Raw genomic sequence first — 21,628 nt, 5'->3', positions numbered from 1 at the left:
AGTTTTGGGGCCATACTTGCTGTATACAGGAGTAAGCCTTCGTTCTACACTCAGGACTGACTCCTGGAGGGCTCAGGGTATCATAGGAAGCCGAAGACGGAACCCTAATTAGTTGTGTGGAAGGAAGGCAAATGCCCTACCTTTGTGCTAGTGCTCCGGCACAGCCCACTTTATATTTCTTGAATATGATGATGCTTTATATTACTGAAATAATGCTGAGCAATATTTAACATTTCAATAGATAATTATAAAGTTCTGAGAGTTTGAGGTTTGAGGGCCACCCCCACCCAGCTGTGCTCAGGGTTTGCTCCTGACTGTACTCAAAAATCACTCCTGGTGGGCTTGGGACCACATGAGGTGCTGGGGATCAAACCCAGGTTGCCTGCATGCAAAACAAGTGTTCTACCCACAGTACTACTTCTCTGGCCCCTGGAAATGTTAAATAAAGGAATATATTTATGTTACTAAATGTTAGACATTTCTAACTTTATCTCTTTCGCCAAGTAGGTTTGATCATTCTCCATGTGACCCAGCGATTACACTTCATGGACCTTTATTCAGTTCCTTTGCTTGTGTAGTATGTAATAAAAATTTTGTTACTCAGCAGCAATATACAGATCACCTTTCTGCTAAGGTAAGACATGTATTAAATAAAGATTGGTATTTTTTCTTTCTTTTTTTTTTTTTTTTTTTTTTTTTTTTTGGTTTTTGGGCCTGGCTGTCTGCTCAGAAATAGCTCCTGGCAGGCACGGGGGACCATATGGGACACCGGGATTCGAACCAACCAACTTTGGTCCTGGATCGGCTGCTTGCAAGGCAAATGCCACTGTGCTATCTCTCCAGGCCCGTATTTTTTCTTTTTATAGAGATCCATGGAGTTGGATTTTGGAATTTTCTTATTGCTCTTAAGATTACAATCACCAGGGGGCCAGAGAGATAGCATGGAGGCAAGGTGTTTGTCTTTCATATACAAGGTCATTGGTTCAAATCCCGGCACCCCATATGGTCCCCCGTGCCTGTCAGGAGTGATTTCTGAGCATAGAACCAGGAATAATCCCTGAGCACTGCCGGGTGTGACCCAAAAACTAAAAAAAAAAAAAAAAAAAAAAATAGATTACAGTCACCAGGGGCTGGAGTGGTAGTGCAGCTAGTGGGGTGTGTGCCTTGTGTGCGCTAGCCGGGTACTGCCCGTGGTTCTATCTCCCCAGTGTCCCAGGTGGTCCCCTAGGCCCCTGAGCTTCACTGGGTGTGGCCCAAAAACCAAAAAAAAAAAAAAGAATTAAAGAAAAAAAAAAGATTACAATCACCAGTGATGCAGAGGAGTAAAAATAACTTGGAACTTTTAATTATTGTGGGAAGGTAAACTTGATAACTAAAAGCCAGCAATCTTCAAAATTAAAATCTTCCATTTTATAGAAGTGATTTAATAAAAAGTAGATAGATTGTTTTATCTAACTCTTTATTGTGTTGAATCTCTAAGGAAATGAGTTGATTTGGGTTTATCAGACCCATGAAATTTAGAACTCCAGTTAGTGTTGATCTGTTTAGCATGAAATATCTTTAATGATTTACTTACAATACAGAATTTTAATTATGTGATGTTTCCTGTGGAAATGTTAAATACTTAAAAAGTTACTTTTAGAAACAAAAACTGCTGTTAATATTTTTAATGTATACTTCTATTTGTTTATATAAACATTTTATGCCAGTTAAAATATCTAAAGTTCTTTCCAGTTAAAAGCAATGTGTTATAAACTTAAAAGCTTAAACATTTAATGGATTTTAATATATTTTTAGATTTAAAGTTAATATTATAGTATGTTGTAAATATATATGCTTAAGTATTTGATTCATTGCGTACATTTTTAGATTTTAAATCTATCAGTTTTATGAATACATGATGATGTATTCATTGTTGAAATGTACATTTTCTAATATTTTAAGCTTTTATTATTATTAAAATTTTTTATCGTACTAAACTATGCCATGTCATATCCTCATACAATCTCTGAGAATAGCCCTATTTTACCATTGGCTAATTGAACGTGTTTGTTGAATGATATCTGGAGAGCAGTAGTTTTACTTAAAATCAGAATTTATATAATATAGTAAGTATATTTGAAAAACAATGTAGGTAGTATGCTCAATTCTTTACTAATAGCAGAGAACTAAAACTTACATGATCCTGTGGCCAGAGAGATAGTTCATGTATTAAGGCACTTAACTTGCATTGCACTCAGCTGACCTGAGTTCAATCTTCAGCACCGCATATTTGGTCCTCCAGTCACTGCTGGTAGTGATCCCTGAGCACAGCCAGGAATAAGGTTTGAGTATCACCATGGCCCAAATAACAAACCAACATATTGGCCCAAACAATAAACAAAAAACCAGAAGGCTCACACTCTGAAGAATGTATGATTGAACTCTTTCTCCTCCTGCTTTCACACTAGAGAATGTTGTCAAAATAGCTACACATCTTTTTTTTTTTTTCTGGTCCTGAAATATTTTTTTTATTGTAAGAATTTATTCAAGAGACAAATTTGCTTAACATATTGAGGTGAACTAGCATAACATAATATAGTAACATAACAACATATAATATGATTAATATAATATAACAATACATGTAAGTCAAAGAACATTTCTGATTAAAACACAATTTTGTAATCATAATGGCTTACATATCTTTCACATAGTATTTTAGGTACATATTAACATTGAATCAGGGGAATACCCATCACCAAATATGTCCTCCCCCTATTCCAGTTCCCTTTCTGCAGCCCATATCCCCCACCATCACCACCACCACCCCCCGGGCTGCAAGAGTAGGTGGTCCCCTCTTTGTCTAGCTTATTATTAGTGATCATATATCTGTTTGGTCCTGTTACCCTCCCTTGTTTCCCCCTCTATTTTAGAGGCGGAGCTAGATAAATTGAGTTATGTGATTTTGTTTGAAGGAAAGAAAAGCAATAGATTAGGGTACAAAATAAGAAAAAAAAAAAAAGAAGAAGTCAAATACGCTGAAAATGGGCAGAGTCCTAGAGGCTTTCAACCTCATTTTGAGAGAGGATGTGAAAAAGGTAATTGAAACACCACAACAATACAGAAAGAAATATAAATTAAATATCCAGTGAGCATGACAGCAATAAAGACAAGCACCACTCAATAGTCTCGGTTCTGAAATCGAATCATGCTGGAGTGCAAAAAGAAAGAGAAAGATAAGATAAAATAAAATAATATTGGAGACATCAACTTCAATCTCTACACCAAAATAAAGACATCAGAAAAAAATTGATCGATTGATAAATAAATACGTGGAAAAATGATGGTTTTGTGCTTTTTTTACCTTTTCTTTTTCCCCCTGCATAGGCACAGTAACTATTGGGGATATTGCAGAGGGAATTTCCTTGGCCTAGGAGATACAGGGTTTCTCCACCCCTGAAGTATACTGTCATGGGATTAACTATAGACTCCTTGCATGATCATTTACTCTCCCCTCGGTGCTTCTGTGGTGTATGGAAGACTTCTGCTTCGTCTGGGATGGTAACATCAGACCTCTGTATCTAGAGATCTTGGTGACTGTGCAGCTCAAGTAATGGAGCTTATGATGAAGTCTTTCTTTGTGGTTCTAGCAGTTATGATTCTTCAGTGTCGTTTTAATCCATCTTCTGTAGTTGGTGGTCTTGGTCATTATGTTGCTCCTAGAATAGATCCTGGGATAAGGTCTTTCATTATGTTTCCGGAAGACCCGTTCAGTTGCATTTGTCTCAGACCTCTGGAATTGGAGATCTTGTTTGTTGAACAAATCGTAGACCAAAAGCTAGGCTAGAGCTTTTTGTTGCTCTTGTTGTTGGTCCCTGGATGCGTACTATCCAGTCCTGGTTGTAACAACCAGTCGTCTGTATATAGCAATCTTGGCTTTTGCAGAGATCAAAGGGTGACATGTTTTCTGATTTTGTCTTTTCGTTAGCTGATGAGGAAGGACAACTTGCTCTTAGATCAATTTGTTCCCATTTCCTCATTGTCAAGTTATCAATTTAGAACTGGCGCATGGTGGCATCATAGCAGCATTGTGAATACCCTGGAGGGGGTTTGGCTCCTGGAGCTGTTGTGGAGAACTCTGTCGTTTCTATGTCGGAGTTAAAGCTGGATGGTTGGTGTCTAGTTCCCTGGAGCCTAAGTTGTTTTCCCATGACATGCGTTCTGGGTGGGAGATGTCCCTATGTTGTAAACAAGTATGAGTTCTTATTCCTAGTAGATAAGAGCTTATTTTACACATACAATTTCCCCTTTGTTTAATATGTCTTTGCAGGAGGAAGTGGTGCTACATTATATTGCTGGTGGATTTGGGGGTGGAGAGAAAACAGACACCTGACAAAAACTAAGAATATATATGCTCACACATATCTAAAGGAATAAAAGTTTCTTTTAAAAAAATAAAAAAAAAGAGAGAAAAAAAGATTATGTAAAAGACGTAATTATAAAAAAAAAAGACGTAATTAAAGGAATAAAGTGGGGCTGGGAGAGATAGCATGGAGACAAGGCATCTGTCCTTCCTGTAGAAGGACGGTGGCTCAGATCCCGGCATCCCCCATGGTCTCCCGTGCCCACCCGGGACGTTCTCCAAGCATAGAGCCAGAAGCACCCTCCGAGAGCCGCCAGGAGTGATCCAAAAGAAGCAAAAACAAATCAAATCAAATAACAAAAACTACAACAAAACAATACAAACAAACAACAGAAACTAACCAGAATAAAAAAGAAAAGAAAAAAGAAAACAAAACAAAGAAAAAGAAAGAGAGTGATACAGGAGATCACTTTACATTTGGGGAGAAACAGGATAAGCGGTTGTGTTGTATAGGTCTATACTTATGATGAAAGTATAGGCCTCCCCATTGTCTTTTAAGATTTCCTTGTGAGGTGTGGGGTCCAGGCAGGGAGGTCTTTGGTAGAGTTCTTGCAGTGGGGGTCCTTTGGAGCTAGTTCCGATATCACACCACAGTCCACATTAGGGAGAGGAGATTAGGAGGGCCACACTGCATGGGTCAGTCGGGGCGTTGGTTGTATTTTCTTGCCTGGAGCGAGGTGAGAGTTTGAGTGGGTGTCTCTTCAATTGGGTAGTGGGTGCTGGCTTGTTGGGATAGGAAGTTGGTCTTGATGCCTACTGGATTAATTACTGAGGGTGAAGAGTTATAGTGTGGTGGGGATATTACTGGTGGGATTGAGGGATGAAGGAATAGTCGAATTTCTGGAGGAAGGAGAGGGAATAGTATATGGGAGGGGTTATATAGGGTATAGATATGGGTTCTTTGTGGTTTAGGTTTGTCCCTTAAGGAGAGTTCCTATCTCTGTGTGCTCCTGCACACATATAAACCTATAGAAGTTAGCTTAGGTGTATATTAATGTAGAAAGGTGTGGAGGGCAAGAGGTACACTGAGTACTAAGTATAGTACATTTAAGGAAAGGAAACTAATAGGTCAACTTTTGGGTATGTATAGGTTTCGTGTCTCGAGTACTGACCATTGTGTTAGTGAGGTCTATCTACATAGGTGTTTACCCTTTTCAGTTTTGTTCACAGAACCCTATATATCAGCTTTCCTTTCCTATAGAGGAGGTAACCATGTGGATTTTATTTGATATAGATTGACTTGATGATAGTGAGGAGGAGAAGGTGGAAGAAGAGGGAGACAAAGAAGAGAGAATAGGAAAAACAAAACAAACCAACAATCAAACACCAACAACAAAAATACGAAGTAATGAGAAGAGAGGGTATAAGAGCAAGGGCATGTTAATTTGATGGAACGTGTTCGTTGCTTAGGCCCTGTGGTAAAAATCTGTAAGTCTCGTTGTTGCTTCGGTGATCTGGCTGGTCATGTGCTTCAGGTCCTAAAAGAAGGCATAATCTGGAGATAAAGGGTATGTTAAAGAATTTTATCCGGCCATTTTCATGAGTCAAGCAGAATATGGTGCCTCATGTGACTGAGCACCAAGGTACCACCTTAAGATGGACAGAAAAACTAATAGGTTATTTTAAATGTGGTAAGGTTAAGGCATTCAAATATAATGTTTTGAAGTGTTTGCTTTGGACTCAGTGATTTCCCGTCACAATCTTTACCTATAATCCTGTATAAGGTCCCTAGTAAATTATTACGGGCCTTTGTAGTAAAAACGATAATTACATACCTGTTCTCTCTATGCTGTTCCTTCTGGTGTTGCTGGTTTCTTTATGATATAATGCATAATCGGGCTTTGTGTTGTTTCTCTCCCCTTTGTTTTGGGCTCTGCTCCCCAGTATATGGTGATTATTACAGTGTGTGAGGTTCTATCCTGTTTCACCCTGTTATTTAATCCCGGGGTATTGGTTGTATATCTGGTGCATATTCTAGGTACTTCAGAATAGTGCTATCATTCTGTGTTTATCTTTTGTCTTCTGGCTTGCTTCGTTTAACATAATATGTTCTAGGTCCATCCACGTTGCTGCAAAGTCTGTGATTGTATCATTTCTGGCTGCCATGTAGTATTCCATTGTATATAGATACCACATCTTTTTTTTTTTTTTTTTTTGTGGTTTTTGGGTCACACCCGGCAGTGCTCAGGGGTTATTCCTGGCTCCAGGCTCAGAAATTGCTCCTGGCAGGCACGGGAGGACCATATATGGGACGCCGGGATTCGAACCGATGACCTCCTGCATGAGAGGCAAACGCCTTACCTCCATGCTATCTCTCCGGCCCCAGATACCACATCTTAATGATCCACTCATCTGTTGTTGGACATCGAGGTTGGTTCCAAGACTTGGCTATTATACTGAGTGCTGCGATAAATAGTGGGGTGCACACATACTTTGGGATGAATGTCCTTCCGACTTGGGGATAGATACCTAGGAGAGAGATTGTTGGGTCAAATGGGAGCTCAATTCTGTGTTCCTTGAGCACTCTCCAGACTGTTCTCCATAGTTGTTGGACTAGGGGGCATTCCCACCAGCAGTGTATGAGAGTGCCTTTCATACCGCATCCCCGCCAACACAGATTGTTCCCATTATTTTTGATGTGAGCCATCCTCACTGGTGTAAGGTGGTACCTCATTGTTGTCTTGATTTGGATTTCCCTAATGATGAGTGAAGGTGAGCATGTTTTCATGTGTTTGTTGGCCATCTTTTGGTCTTCCTCGGAGAAGTGTATATTCATTTCATCTCCCCATTTTTCTATGGCTTTATTTGGTTTGGGGGGACTCAGCTTTCTGAGTGCTTTGTATATTCTGGTTATCAGCCCTTTATCTGATGTGTTGAGTATGAAAATATTTTCCCATTCAGTTAGCTGTCTTCTTGTTTTAAGTTGGGTTTCCTTCACCATTTGTTTATGTTTGATGCTAAAATCCTTGCCATTGGTGTTCCATCCTCAAAGACTTTTTAATATATAGGTCTTCGAGTGTTCTGCCTATTTTTTTCTCAATAAACTTTATAGATTCTGATCTAATTTCAAGGTCTTTAATCCATTTTGAGTTGACTTTTGTATAAGGAGTGAGTTTTCAGTTTCTTACAGACGGTTTTCCAGTTGTACCAACACCATCTATATTTATGATGAAAGTATAAGCCTCCCCATTGTCTTTTGAGATTTCCTTGTGAGGTGTTTGAAGAGACTTTCTTTGTTCCATTTCAAGTTCTTGGCTCTATTGTCAAGTATTAGTTGACTGTATATCTGGGGATTTATGTTTGTAAATTCTGTTCTAACCCTGAGGCTCTGTTTTTGTTCCAGTACTATGCTGTTTTGATCACTATGGCTTTATAGTATAGCTTCAGGTTAGGTAAGGGGATGCCACCCAACTTCTTTTTCAGTATCTGTTTGGCTATCCTGGGTCTTTTGTGGTTCCAGATGAATTTTATGATTGATTGTTCTAAGTCTTGAAAGAATGATGCCTGGATTTGGATGGGGATTGCATTGAATCTATGTAGAAGTTTGGGTAGGATAGTCATTTTGATTATGTTGATTCTACCTACCCATGAGCATGGGATGTTCTTCCATTTCCTTAGGTCCTCTTCAATTTCTCTCTGAAGTGTTTTGAAATTTTCCTGATGTAGGTCCCTCATTTCCCTCGTAAGGTTGATTCCTAGGTACTTGATATTTTTTGAAGCTAAAAATAGCTATACATCTTAAGGCAGAGTTCATCACTTGTACTTATTTTGATGAACCTGTATTTATTCGACACAGATTAACCACTGAAGTATAAGAAAATAAAGAAATTTAGACATATAGGAACATGTAGAATGAATAAGACTTAGTGCTACATAAAGTGAAGTATAGGTCAGCAAAAGTGGAGAGAAATATTGAGAATTTGACAACATTGTGGGAGAGTTTCTCAAATATTTAAAGGAGTAAAAGCACTGGAATTCCAGGAAAGTTTGAAGAATGTAAACAGAATAGTCATTATTGTTGGGGGTCATTTGCAGAAAAGCGTTAACATAGTCAACCTTGGGTGGTTAGACTAGGTCACAGGCTGGGGATGTAGCCTTGGATGTGTGAAGTTCTGGATTTAAGCTCTGGCACCTTAGGGCTGAATGATAACATAGCAGGTAGAATGTGTTTGCCTTGCACATGACCAACCAGGGTTCGATCCCTGCGCATTCCATATAATCCCCTGATTCTGCCAGGAGTGATTACTGAGTACGGAGCCAAGAGTATCTTGGTGTGGCAAACAACAACAACAACAACAAAACCCACAACTCCAGTACCAAAAAAAAGAGGCTTGCTTACAAGCTGATCCGTGGCTAGTGTCTGGGGATCTGATTTGGGAAGGTTTCTACCATTCTCTGTGGCTCACTAAGCCAGAACTGAATGTTTGATTTCTTTATGGGAATCAGATTTGGTGCTTAATAGGCAAATATGGCCAGCTCCCAATAAAAACTCTGGACCCTGACTAGAAAAACGTCCATAGTAGGCACAGTTTATATGTGTTGTCATTATTCATAGCTAAGGAGTATGTGTGAATGCTGGAAGAGGATCCTTGGAATCTTACCTGGACTGCTTTCTTATTTTATTTGGTCCTTCTCTGTTGTTTTATTTGGTGCTCAGGACATAGTCCTGACTTTGTGCCCAGTGATCACTTCGGGAAGGCTGTGGGAAGCATTTGTGGTACTGGGAATCCAACCCACATCAACTATGTATAAAGCCAAGTGCCTTACTTGCTGTCATATCTCTCTGGTCCTGTTATTCCTTTTGGGAGGGTGGTTTCGGGCCACTCCCAGTCATGCTATAAACCACACATTGTGCCAAAAATCAGACTGGTGTCAGCCATATGAAAGGTAACTGCCATAACTCCTGTGCTGTCTCTCCAGCCCCATGTATTATTTCACTTTAATAAAATAACCCTGAGGGACCGAAGTGATAGCCAGGCTTTTGCAAGGCTTTTGCCTTGCACATGGCCTAAAGAGGACAAACCCCAGTTTGATTCCTGGCATCCCATATTGTTCCCCCAGCCTGCTAGGAGTGATTTCTGAGCATAGAGCCAAGAGTATTGCCGGGTGTGACTCCAAATAAATAAATAAATAAACGAATAAATAAATAAATAAATAAAAACAACGCTGGGGTCAGAGAGAGAGCAATGGGCTAATTGATGCAGAGCAAGTCTCTGCATACAGGAGGCCTGAATTTGACCAGCAGAACCCTATGGTTCCTGAGCACCACCAGAATCACCCCCTGAGGATCACTGGATGTGGTGCCTTACCCCTGAGTACAATTATGTGCTGAATATGGTAAACCATTTAATTTGGGTATTTTATTTATAGTTATGGGGTCCAAAACTAGCAGAGGCCAGGAGCCTTGAGGCCAATTCTAGAGAAACATACTAATGATTTGGGTTTGACAGTTTGCTTGGGTCTGGCATTGCTCAGTTGTGGGTTTTCTCTCCCCCAACTTCCTGTTTATCCTACCTGAAAATCAGAACCGCCCACACTTGGAATGGGCAGGAAGAAGAGTCTGTCTGGGGGACAGGGGTTGAGAGAGAGAGAGAGGCAGAGACAGAAAGGAAGAGGCTCTAAGATTATTTAATAGGAGCTGCCAGGGGGCTGAAACTGCAATGAAGCATGTATAGCAGCAGAAAAGAAGACCGATTTCTGGAGGAAAAAAGATGAGAGAGAAAGACATGGCTTAGGAGCAGCAGAGAGTTTTAATAAGCTGATAGCTAGAGGAGAAGCAGCAGAGAGAGACTACTTGAAAATTTTAGCATAGAAGCCATGTGAGGAAATGCATGTGGTAGATGGATGCGTGAAATATAGCTGGCTGACTCTGATGAAACTTTGTGATTATTTCTCTACCATTATCCTGCAACCTTGAGACCTGCCAGCCAAGGGGCTACAGGAGCCATGCCAGGCCAGGCCAGGGAGGCCTCACCCTACCAAATGGACTCTTTAGACTTCACATCTTAATTTAAACTAAAGCAATACTCAGTGAACTTCTGTAGATCTAGATCTGAGGCCATACAATGCCAGGGATCAAAACTCAGAGCTTCATACATGTTAACCAAGTATTCGACTACTTGCCCCATGTTTTTGAGCAATAGAGGATTTTAACTTAAGGAACTATTATAGGACAGTAATAAGAAAATAATGACTCTGGGACTAGAAATGTAGCTTGGTGATAGTTCACCTGCTGTGCATGTATCCTGGGTTCCTTTCCACATTCTCCAAGCAGTGTCATTTCCTATCCCATCATTGCCATGTGTGGGAAGGAGGGGGAGAGGGGGTGAGAGGCAAGGAAGAAAGGGGGGGGGGTGAAGCTATCAACTTGGAGATGGTGAAGTGTTTTGTATAAAATCCTATCAGCAACAGTACTGTAAACCAAAACTTATAAAGTGATAGGTATGATACCATTTCAGTAATAGTGCCTAAAAGGAAAAAAAGATGTGTGTCTGTTTCTGTGTGTGAGAGAGAGTGAGAGGCAGAGACAGAGAGACTGCCATAGTGGCAAGCTTAGGGGTTGGGTGAGACATAGCTGATGCTGTATATTGCAGTATTATATGACAAAAACTCAATAGAAACATTCTAAGAAAAACTTGAGTAAAGGTGTCTCTTATTGATCTGGGCTGGAGGGAAGTGTACACTAGTAAAGGGGCTGGTGTTGAAACATACATGAAACCTAATTATGAGTAATTTTGTAATTTTTTGATGACTGAAGGTAAAATTCAGTGGGCCGGAGAAACAGCACAGCAGTAGGGCCTTTGCCTTGCATGCAGCTGACTCGGGATGGACCCGGGTTCAATTCCCAGCATCCCATATGGCCCTCCGAGGCTGCCAGGAGCGATTTCTGAGTTAAGAGCCAGGAGTAACCTGAGTGCCAGTGGGTATGACCCCCCCCACCAAAAAATAAAAACTTCACTCATTAGATTATAATGAAAGGACCATTGAATTTATGAGATAGAAAGTTGGAGTTAGTGTTAGAGCTCTCTCTCTTCCTGAGGACAGTTTATTCAATATATTTTTTTTTTTTGCCTTACTTCAGTTTACTTTTAAGTCATGAAAATAGATCTTCATGGGATTAATGATTAAATGGAAATGCATATTTTGAACACTTGGTGGTGCTTGTCATACAGACTATATATGTAAACTTCCTCTGACTTCTTTTGTATCTCATAAGTATTATATAATATTTTTATGTTGATACTTATAAGGAAATTTTAGAAATATGATATGACTTTCAAAACTATCATCTTAAAGGCCCTGACCAAGTTAAATTACATGTATACATATCTGAATATGTATGCAATTGCATATAAACACATAAGTAAAGATTAATTTACAATTTGGGATAGAGGCTAGAATTTGGAAGCCTGGGGCCGGCAAGATTGCATGGAGGTAAGGCATTTGCCTTCCATGCAGAAGGACGGTGGTTGTACCTAAATTTAAATTATATCAAATAAAAAAATCAGTAGGTGTTTAACAGTGGTGCAAAATAAATAAGACAGTTTCTGTAATGAACAGATATAAATTGAACAGAGGGGTGGAAACAAAAGTGAATTAAAACATTAATTAACCAACCACAGAATATGGAATATGCACAGCAATGTTTGAAGAAATGCTCAGACTAACAAGCTAAAATACAAAGAGTATCTCATCTATCAGACTGAAGTTATCTATTACAGTTGTGTGTGTGTGTTTTTTTTGTTTGTTTGTTTTTTTGTGTTTTGGTTTTTGGGTCACACCCGGCAGTGCTCAGGGGTTACTCCTGGCTCTATGCTCAGAAATCGCCCCTGGCAGGCACCTGGGACCATATGGGATGCTGGGATTTGAACCACTGTCCTTCTGCATGAAAGGCAAACGCCTTGCCTTCATGCTATCTCTCTGGCCCAACAGTTGTGTTTTCAAGCTCATTCATTACTAGGTATTATGTGAATTGCTTGAACTATTTTGAAAAATAGTCATATCTCATCACAGTATTCTAATATTATGCCTCTTAGTCCAGTGGAATCATTCCTTATAATGAGACAAAAAGTACTTATTAAAGAGTATATATGTAAGGATATTTACAGCAGCAGCATTGTTCATAGTGATTAAAATTAATAAATCTAAGGGCCAAAAAGATAGCCCTGGGATTAAGGTGTTTTCTTGGTTGACTCTGGTTCAATCTGAAGAACTATAGTCTCCTGAGGACCAAGAGAGGCAATCCCCAAACAATAGTAGATCCATACCCTGAGTAGTTTATAAACTTTAAGAAGCATAGAATATCTGTTTTGTGTTTGTTTTTTTATTTTAGTGATTTCTTTTTTTTTTTCTTTTTTTGGTTTTTGGTTTTTGGGCCACACCCGGCGTTGCTCAGGGGTTACTCCAGCTCCTGGCAGGCACGAGGGACCATATGGGACACCGGGATTCGAACCAACCACCTTTGGTCCTGGATAGGCTGCTTGCAAGGCAAATGCCGCTGTGCTATCTCTCCGTATTTTAGTGATTTCTAATACGTATTATGAAATAAGAAACCTAAGAGTTTCCTCTAAAGCTTGAGTCTGTAGGATTTCAGTAGGTGATAAAACAGCAATCTCCTTTTCATGTCTATTTCTCAATTTTTATAAATAAGTACATGTGAAGAAATTTATGGAACAAAATATATACATTGACTATAAAATAGTATGATAAATAAAGTAAAAGGTTGAACAAGGTAGAAGTGATGTCATATTCATTTATGTTTTTCTATAGCATCTATATATGATGTTACAGTATATGTAGATAAATTGGAAAATAGAGATTAACCAGGGGTCCTCAAACTTTTTAAACAGGGGGCCAGTTCACTGTCCCTCAGACCATTGGAGGGTCTGACTGTAGTAAAAACAAAAACTTATGAACGAATTCTCATGCACACTGCATATATCTTATTTTGCAATGAAGAACCAAAACAGATACAAATACAATATGTGGCCCGCAGGCCATAGTTTGAGGACCACTGGATTAAACAAATATATGCTATCAGAAAGATGACCACAATTTTTTTTTTAGGGAAAAAATCATATATAGGTCTTTTATGTATAAAAGTTCCATGGTTCAGAACCGGAGCAATAGTACAGGGGGTCAGGTGCTTGCTTTGTACATGGCTGCAAATTCGATTCTTGGCATCCCATATGGTCCCTCAAGCACCTCAAGGAGTAATTCCTCAGTGCTGAGCCAGGAATGTCCCCTGAGTACTGCTGGGTTTGCCCCCCCCCCCACAAAACAAACAAACAAACAAACAAATAACGATCTGTAGTTTGCACTCAGGGAAGTTTGGGGGCTAAAATGTCACACAGAAGTCAAGGATATAGCTCAGCAGAAGAGGACTTTCCTCATTTGTATGAAGCCCAGGGTTTGACCCCTGATATTACAGAAACTCTTAAGGGACCAGAGTGATGGCTCAAAGTTCTGGAGCCACATACATTGCTGTGGGAGGCCCAGATTTGATCATCAGTCCTGCTAGATTTTCTGACACTGCTGGTTACAATCTCCCAAGTTTTGCTAGATTTGGCCTCCAAACCAGAATATCCAAGATAAATAAAAAAACTGAAAATTTAGTTCAAACAATTGAATATTGATTGAAGTTGTCTATAATATAGCTTTTCCTTATATTCTAGGAAGTTGCAGATAATGGACATAAAAGCAACCTTCTTCCTCAGATTATTCAGTGTTTTGCATGTCCAACCTGCTTCCTTCTTTTTCGCAGCAAAGATGAGTGTTTGAAGCATATGTCTGGGAAGAATCATTTTCATCAGAGTTTTAAACTTGGTATGTTAATATCTCTCTTATGCTGAAAATTATTAGGCTATTTTAATCTTTGTTTACCGTACTTCTCAAATAATACTTAACATTATATTTTAAGTTCAAGAACCCTGGGAGATTTTTAAATCTCAATATGTATTTTCAGAACTATCCTCATATTTATCAACCTTAACATAAATTAAGGATCCCTGGCATCCCTGAACCTACCAGGAGTGGTTTCTTTTTTTGTTGTTGTTGTTTTTATTTTTTGGGCTACACCCATTTGATGCTCAGGGGTTACACATGGCTAAGCGCTCAGAAATTGCCCCTGGCTTAGGGGACCATATAGGACGCCGGGGGATCGAACCGCGGTCCTTCCTTGGCTAGCATTTGCAAGTCAGACACCTTACCTCTAGCGCCACCTCACCGGCCCCATCCAGGAATGACTTGAGTGCAGTCAAGAATAACCCCTGAGTGCTGCCGAGTGTGGCTCAAACCACCCCCCCACCCAAAAAAAAAGACTCAATATTTTGGTAACTTAAAATTTGTATTGTAGTTCAGGTATAGTTATAATAATAGTAGTAGTTTATGCTTATAATGTATAGAATTACTGCACTTCCACTACCAAACTGCTAAAGTTAAGACTCAACTTTTAGTTTCTGAGCTCAGCTTCTTTTGTATTTAAGACTAAAAAAATTACATTTTTAGATTTTCATTACGCAAATTTACTGTTCTCTTTATTCCTACTGATGTTGAGGAAGTCTTAGGAGAGAAAGGTTGGGTTATTAAGTGAAATGACTTTACGAGTTATAGTTTATTTTGTCTTTCAGATAACAAGGGAATAGCACATCCAATACCATTTCCGTCTTTAGCTAAGAAACTTTTGATCTCTTTTTGTAAAGATGTCTCATTTCAAGTTAAATGTGTGGCCTGCCACAAGACATTGCGTTCCCACATGGAGCTTACTGCACATTTCAGGTTTGTACAGATCTAGTTTATTGCTCGAAGGGAAATAAGTGAAGAGAATTTAATGACTATTTTGTTCTCTGTCTCCTTTTAAATGAAAATGTGTATTTACCTGGAAACTAATCAAATTTAATATAAATGAAAGATGTTACAAGTAAGATAAAGCTAATATACTGTTATCATAGTGAATGTAAAGTAAATTCTAAGATCTGCATTTGTTTTCCTGGGTTTTTATAGAAGAGGAGTTTATTAAAATAAAACTTTGAATTTAGAGGTCAGATCAGTAGTTTAGCAATTAGGGTGCTTGCTTTGTATGTGGCTGACTTGGGTTTGATTCCCAGAATCTATATAGTCTTCTGAGTACCATTAGGGATGATTCTTGAGTACAGAATCTATGACTATTGCCAAGGATGACCCAAAACCAACCAAACAATAAACAGCTTTGGTTTTAAGTCTGCCAGAATGGAAAGAATCACTATGCATACGAAATATTAGATTTCAATGAAAGGCAAAGTTTCAAATACTAGAAGATTCAACTTTAATATGTTAAAATCTTTGCAATGGAAATTATAGATTTTTATACAGAAGTAAGGAAAATAGTCTAACATACATGTACTTTTCATCACTTTTAGTAGTAACACGTGACTCATTCCAATCCAAATTACTGGAGACTTATGGGGTTTTTTTTTTTGGGGGGGGGCACACTCACTGGCACTCAGGTTACTCCTGTCTCTGTGCTCAGAAATTTTTGCTCCTGGCAGGCTTGGGATGTAGAGAATTGAAACTGGGTAGGCCTCAAGCAAGGCAAACACCCCACTCACTATGCATCCTTGACATCATGTCACTTTATCCATAAATACTCTATTTATAAATGATAAGGTCATTAAAAAAACATTTGTATCTTATAAAGTAATGTTTTAATACCAAATAGCTAATTATGAAATTCCCTGGTTATCTCATAAAGTCTTGTTCTATTTGTTTTTCCTGAATCTTGATTCACAGAAAGCCTATACTTTATACTAAGTATTAAGACTTTGTCTCTTAGTTCTCTTTTTTCTCTCTTTTTCTCCCATTACTTTTTAATGCATTAAGGGGCCAAAGCAAAAATACATCAGGTAGGGAGCGTGCATTCTACCTGCATACAATATCCAGCACCACATATCACCACCTGATACAGGAGTAATCCTTGAGCACATATCCAGTAGTAAGCCCTGAGCACTGCTGGGTGTGACCCACCCTCAAAGCAAAGAATGCATTAAAAGTTGTACCGACTAAATGATACCATTGCTCTTGTTTAAATAGAATCATTCTCTCCAACCTCCAAATAAAGTATGTTCTTAGACTAAAGTAAGAGTATATTTTTCCTGCATATGGCCAATATAAGCAGTAAGTTCTGCTTGATAATTTTATGAAATACTTTGTTTTATTTATAATTCTTTTATTTTTTATTATGTAAAATTTCAACTATCTGAAGTCAATTGAATAAAACAAATGGGGTTTTGTTTTGTTTTGTTTTTGTTTTTTAGTGCCACACTAAAAGGTGCTTAGGAATTACTCCTATTGCTATTTATTCTTGGTGGGCTTATGGGGCTATATGAGGTTTTAGGATCAAACTTGTGTCTGCTGCGTGCAAGATAAGCACCTTACCCAAGTATGTTCTCTTTAGCACCTATGACCCAAATTTAGTAGTTGCACTGCCAACTATATTTGTATATATGTATGTGTGTATGTTGCTTTCTTCTCTCAATAATGTTTAAATTTATTTTTAAGGTTTATTCATCAAAGTCTATGTACAAATCATAAATTTTATGTTTTTGATAAATGGATACATATATATGTTAGCTATATATGAAAAGTTTCATAATGGTTTTTACCATTTAATTTCCTATCTTCTTATTCCCAATCTTTAATAATTTTTCTATATTATATTGGATCCTGCTCCTAGATTTTGTAGGTAGAATCACAAAGTATGTACTCTTGTGTTTGTCATATTATCAATTAAAATTGATCCATATTATTTCATATATTTGGAGTTTTTTTGGTAAATCAATATTTTTCTACAAATACAGCATCATGTAGTTATTCATTCTCATGCTAATGGATATTGAACTACTCACAGCTTTTATTTAAAATAATTTGTTTTTAGTGAAGTAAATTGTATTATTTAGAGAATGGGGGAAGGGGTACAAAGTTATACATATATGTTTGTCAGACAGCATGGGCTTCTCCAGAGGAGAAAGAACTGTGAGTGCATTTCCCCAGTTGAGATGTTTGCAGTGAAGGTGGAAAATGCTGAGATGGAGAAGAAGAGGGGGCAGGCAGGGGAGGGGAGGTAGGGAGCTGGGGTGATATCTTACATTGAGATACAGGTGAATCTCCAAGATAGAGAATGCCTATTTGTAGGCTTTAGTTTACAATAAAGCTGTTATACACATTTGTGTATGAGTGTTATATAAACAACAGTTATTGTTTCTTTTGGATAAATATCTAGGGGTGGAATTGCCTATACAAATAGTTTATATTTAATTTTTTTTCTAGTTGATCCATGTGATACTCAGGGCTTACTTCTGGCTCTTTGCTCAGAGATCACCTTTGGTGGGCTTGGGGGATCACATGGCTGCTGGGATCAAACTCAGTTTGGCCATATACAAGGTGCTGTACTATCAATCTAGCTCTGCCTTGCCTATATATGGTGCTGGGGATTAAATTGGGCATGAAGCAGTTTAATTCCTATACATGCTCTCTTGATGGACTTGAACAAGATGGAACAACAGTACAGTGTACATCTTATCTAGATGGGAGCTTGCTTTGCTGTTCAATCCCTAGCACCTTATGTGATTCCTCAAGACCATCAGAAGTGATCCCTAAGCATGATATAAGTATTAAGGAATTTTTATAATTGTGCCCACTTTAGTTCGTCTATAATTAGAGACCATGCTTTTCCATTTTTGAAATATATTATTGTTAGCAAGTTTATTTGCTCTGGACTTTAATAAAAGTAATGAAACAGTTATTTAGTTTTTGGGCTATACTTGGTCATGCTCAGGGCTTATTCCTGGCTCTGTAATTAGGAATCATTCCTGGTGTGGCTGGAGGAATCATTTGGAGTTCAAATCTGGGTCCACTGTGTGCAAAGCAAGCACTTTACAAACTGTACTATTGCTTTGGTCCCAAAGCATAGTTATTTTTGTAATAATGTGTTGTCTTAATTGAACCTGATTCTTCAGGATAAAAGCAGTCTATCTCATAATCCTGACATTAAAAAAAAACAAAACTATTAGTACAGGGGCCGGAGCAGTGGCACAAGTGTTAGGGCATTTGCCTTGCATGCGCTAACCTAGGACGGACCTTGGTTCAATCCCCGGCATCTCATATGGTCCCTCAAGCCAGGAGTGATTTCTGAGTGCATAGTCAAGAGTAATTCCTGAGCATCACTGGATATGGAACAAAAAACATTATATAATTAAATTTTCAAGATTCTTACGAGAGTATTCTTCTATACAGTTTAATTGCCATAGAGAAGTATCTTCTATCAGTACATTTGATATTGTGAAAGCTGAAGTTATCTCAAGTTTTGTTAATTAAATCGTTTGATTTTAGTTTTATCAGTCTGTATATGGATTAGAAACAGACCAAATTTAGGTAATAGGTGGGTATTTTGAGATATAATAACATCTTTATCTTTAAAAGTATCTTTAATGCTTATGTTTGAATTATTTTATATTTCTTACAAATTGATACCTGTACCAAGATACCATATTTAGAAAATGTTTATGAGTTTTTTTTCTCCCCTCTCTAGAGTTCATTGTCGAAATGCTGGTCCTATAGCTATAGCTGAGAAGAGTATTACACAGGTTGTAGAGAAATTTATATTAAAAGGTTATTGTCCAGATTGCAACCAAATCTTTGTGGATGAAATCAGTACTGAAAATCACAAGCAGAATTCAGGACACAATGTCCGAGTCATTACCTCAGTGGAGGAATCTATCTTACTTTATTGCCACAGCCATGAAGTGAATAAATCTCCTTCTGATTTGAACCTATTACTTGAAAAGTCAAAATGTTCATCACTTAAAAGACCTATGCCTATACAAGAATATAGTGCACAAGATTGTTGCACAATTCCAAGAAAAAAGATGAATTTAGAAGATAAGAGCCATAAAGGTATGGTTTGTGTTCAGAAAGAAAAGTCAGTTGTTAAAGTTTGGTTTTGTGAATGTCATCAACAATTCCCTAGCGAAGATGCAGTAGAAAAGCATGTTTTCTCAGCAAACACTATGTGCTATAAATGTGTGGTCTGTGGAAAAGTGTGTGAAGATTCAGGGGTCATTCGTTTACATATGAGTAGGTTTCATGGAGGGGCACATTTAAATAACTTTCTTTTTTGGTGTCGAACATGCAAAAAAGAGTTAACAAGAAAGGAAAATATCATGGCTCATGTGACAGAATTTCATAATGGACACAGATATTTTTATGAGATGGATGAGGTAGAAAGTGAAACTCTGCCATCATCCTCTACAACACTGTTGAGTAATTTGACTAATAATCCCTCTTCAGTTATTACTGTTACCCCAGTGAACAGCTCTACAAGGGGTAAATGGCAATGCCGAATTTGTGAAGACATGTTTGAGTCCCAAGAATGTGTGAAACAGCACTGCATGTCTTTAGCAAGTCACCAGTTTCATAGATATAGCTGTGTACATTGCAAGAAGACTTTTCATAAGATAGAAACACTGTATCGACATTGCCAAGATGAGCATGATAATGATATAAAGATCAAGTACTTTTGTGGGTTTTGTGATCTTACCTTTAATGTGGAAGAAGCCTTTTTGAGCCATTATAAGGAGTACCACAGCACAGATTATGTGTTTGTGTCAGAAAAAACTGAAACTTCAATTAAAACTGAGAATGATTTTACAGTAGTAGAGACCAGTAACCTGTTAAGCTGTGGTTGCCATGAGAGTTATATCTGTAAAGTTAATAGAAAGGATGATTATAGTAAATGTCTCCAGCTAATGCTGGAAATAGGTAAACTGTGGTTTCGCTGCAGTTTGTGTTCAGCAACAGCACAGAATGTCATCGACATGAGGACACATATCGATCAGGTACACACACAAGAAAAAGCTGAAGAGGAGGAACAGAAATATGTCATCAAGTGTGGCACCTGCACCAAAACATTTCATGATGTCGAAAGTGCTCAGCAGCACTTCCATAATAAACATTGCTTCTTACTGAAACCCAGTGTCCCTCATTTTGGAGCTGAAAAAACAAGTCCGTACAAGTTTGCTGCCAGTAGCTCACGTACAGAGAGAAAAATGAAACAAGCAGTCAGTCTTCCAAAACGTTCAGACATGGAGAAAGGAACTCAGAATGACTTCAGCTCTCAAAATATAGGTATGGCTTTTACAATAAAAATGTCTTTGTAAATTTCTTACTTTGAACTCAGCGCCTTGTATTTCAGACCACACTCCTGACTGCCATGTTCTCTCCCTGGCCCCAGAGGTGCATATTTTTGTTAGAATTTTCCTGGAGTTAAGAATTTTTTTATCAGTGTGACTATAAGAAATTGATTAACTTTGTATCCTATTATGGCATTATGTTGTTTATAATTGTTGTTGCTATTTTCTTGTTTTAGCTACAACAAATAGAGCTGAAAAAATAATAAAAATAAAATTTGGAGTTTAATTGTGAAAAAATTTTTTTAATTTTTAATTTTTTATTATGAGAACAAGATGCAAAGACAGAGGACAGGTAAAATTACAGTGGAAAGAATAAAAAGAATTTTTTTTTTTGGTTTTTGGTTTTTGGGTGCGCTTGGGTTACTCCTGGTTCTATGTTCAGAAATCGCTCCCAACAGGCTTAGGGGACCTTATGGGATGCTGGAACTCAAACCACTGTCCTTCTTCATGCAAGGCAAATGCCTTACCGCTGTGCTGTCTCTCCGGCCTGGAAAAAAAAATTTTTTTTCTAGGTAAAGTAGCAGTTAGAAGTAGCTACAAGTAGTAACAAACATGGAGGGAATGATATATGGATCACCTATTTGTACTTAATCTTGATTTTTGTTCCATGGAAAAGATTGAGTTTAGGGAGTATATTTTTGTTTAGAGAAATAATTTAGAGTGTACTTTTAACTATATCCATTAAAATGTAATGAAAACAATGAGGATATTTGACATTTTTAGTAATAAAATATTCTAATGAACCAATGAAATTTTATATGCTTTCTCTATAATAGGGCTTCTTAAACTGTCTATGAGATCCATTTTTACCCAAGAAATGTAAGATGGCTGCGTACTGCCAGACATGCCTCAGATTTATTATACATTTGATTCTGAAATAATTTTTGTTCCTTTATTTTATTTATTTATGTATTTGCCACACATGGCAGTATTTAAAACAACTGGATTGCTGGGCATTAAATTTGGGTGTGCCATTATACAACGCAAGTGTCTTACTCAC

The 21,628-nt window shown here is 37.9% G+C and overlaps 1 protein-coding gene across 1 annotated transcript in view; it reads left to right on the top strand.

Annotated features, from left to right (window-relative positions):
- The window catches only part of ZNF451 (zinc finger protein 451), a 93,967-nt gene that overhangs the window by 43,906 nt on the left and 28,433 nt on the right, over positions 1-21,628 (top strand). Inside the window, 4 exon segments of the mRNA XM_049777645.1 lie at positions 508-634; positions 14,080-14,234; positions 15,017-15,181; positions 18,969-20,563. Coding sequence (XP_049633602.1) covers positions 508-634; positions 14,080-14,234; positions 15,017-15,181; positions 18,969-20,563 — 2,042 coding nt within the window.

This window comes from Suncus etruscus, chromosome 7, assembly GCF_024139225.1.
Source record: "Suncus etruscus isolate mSunEtr1 chromosome 7, mSunEtr1.pri.cur, whole genome shotgun sequence".
NCBI lineage: Eukaryota > Metazoa > Chordata > Mammalia > Eulipotyphla > Soricidae > Suncus > Suncus etruscus.
This window is presented reverse-complemented; position numbering and strand designations above follow the sequence as displayed.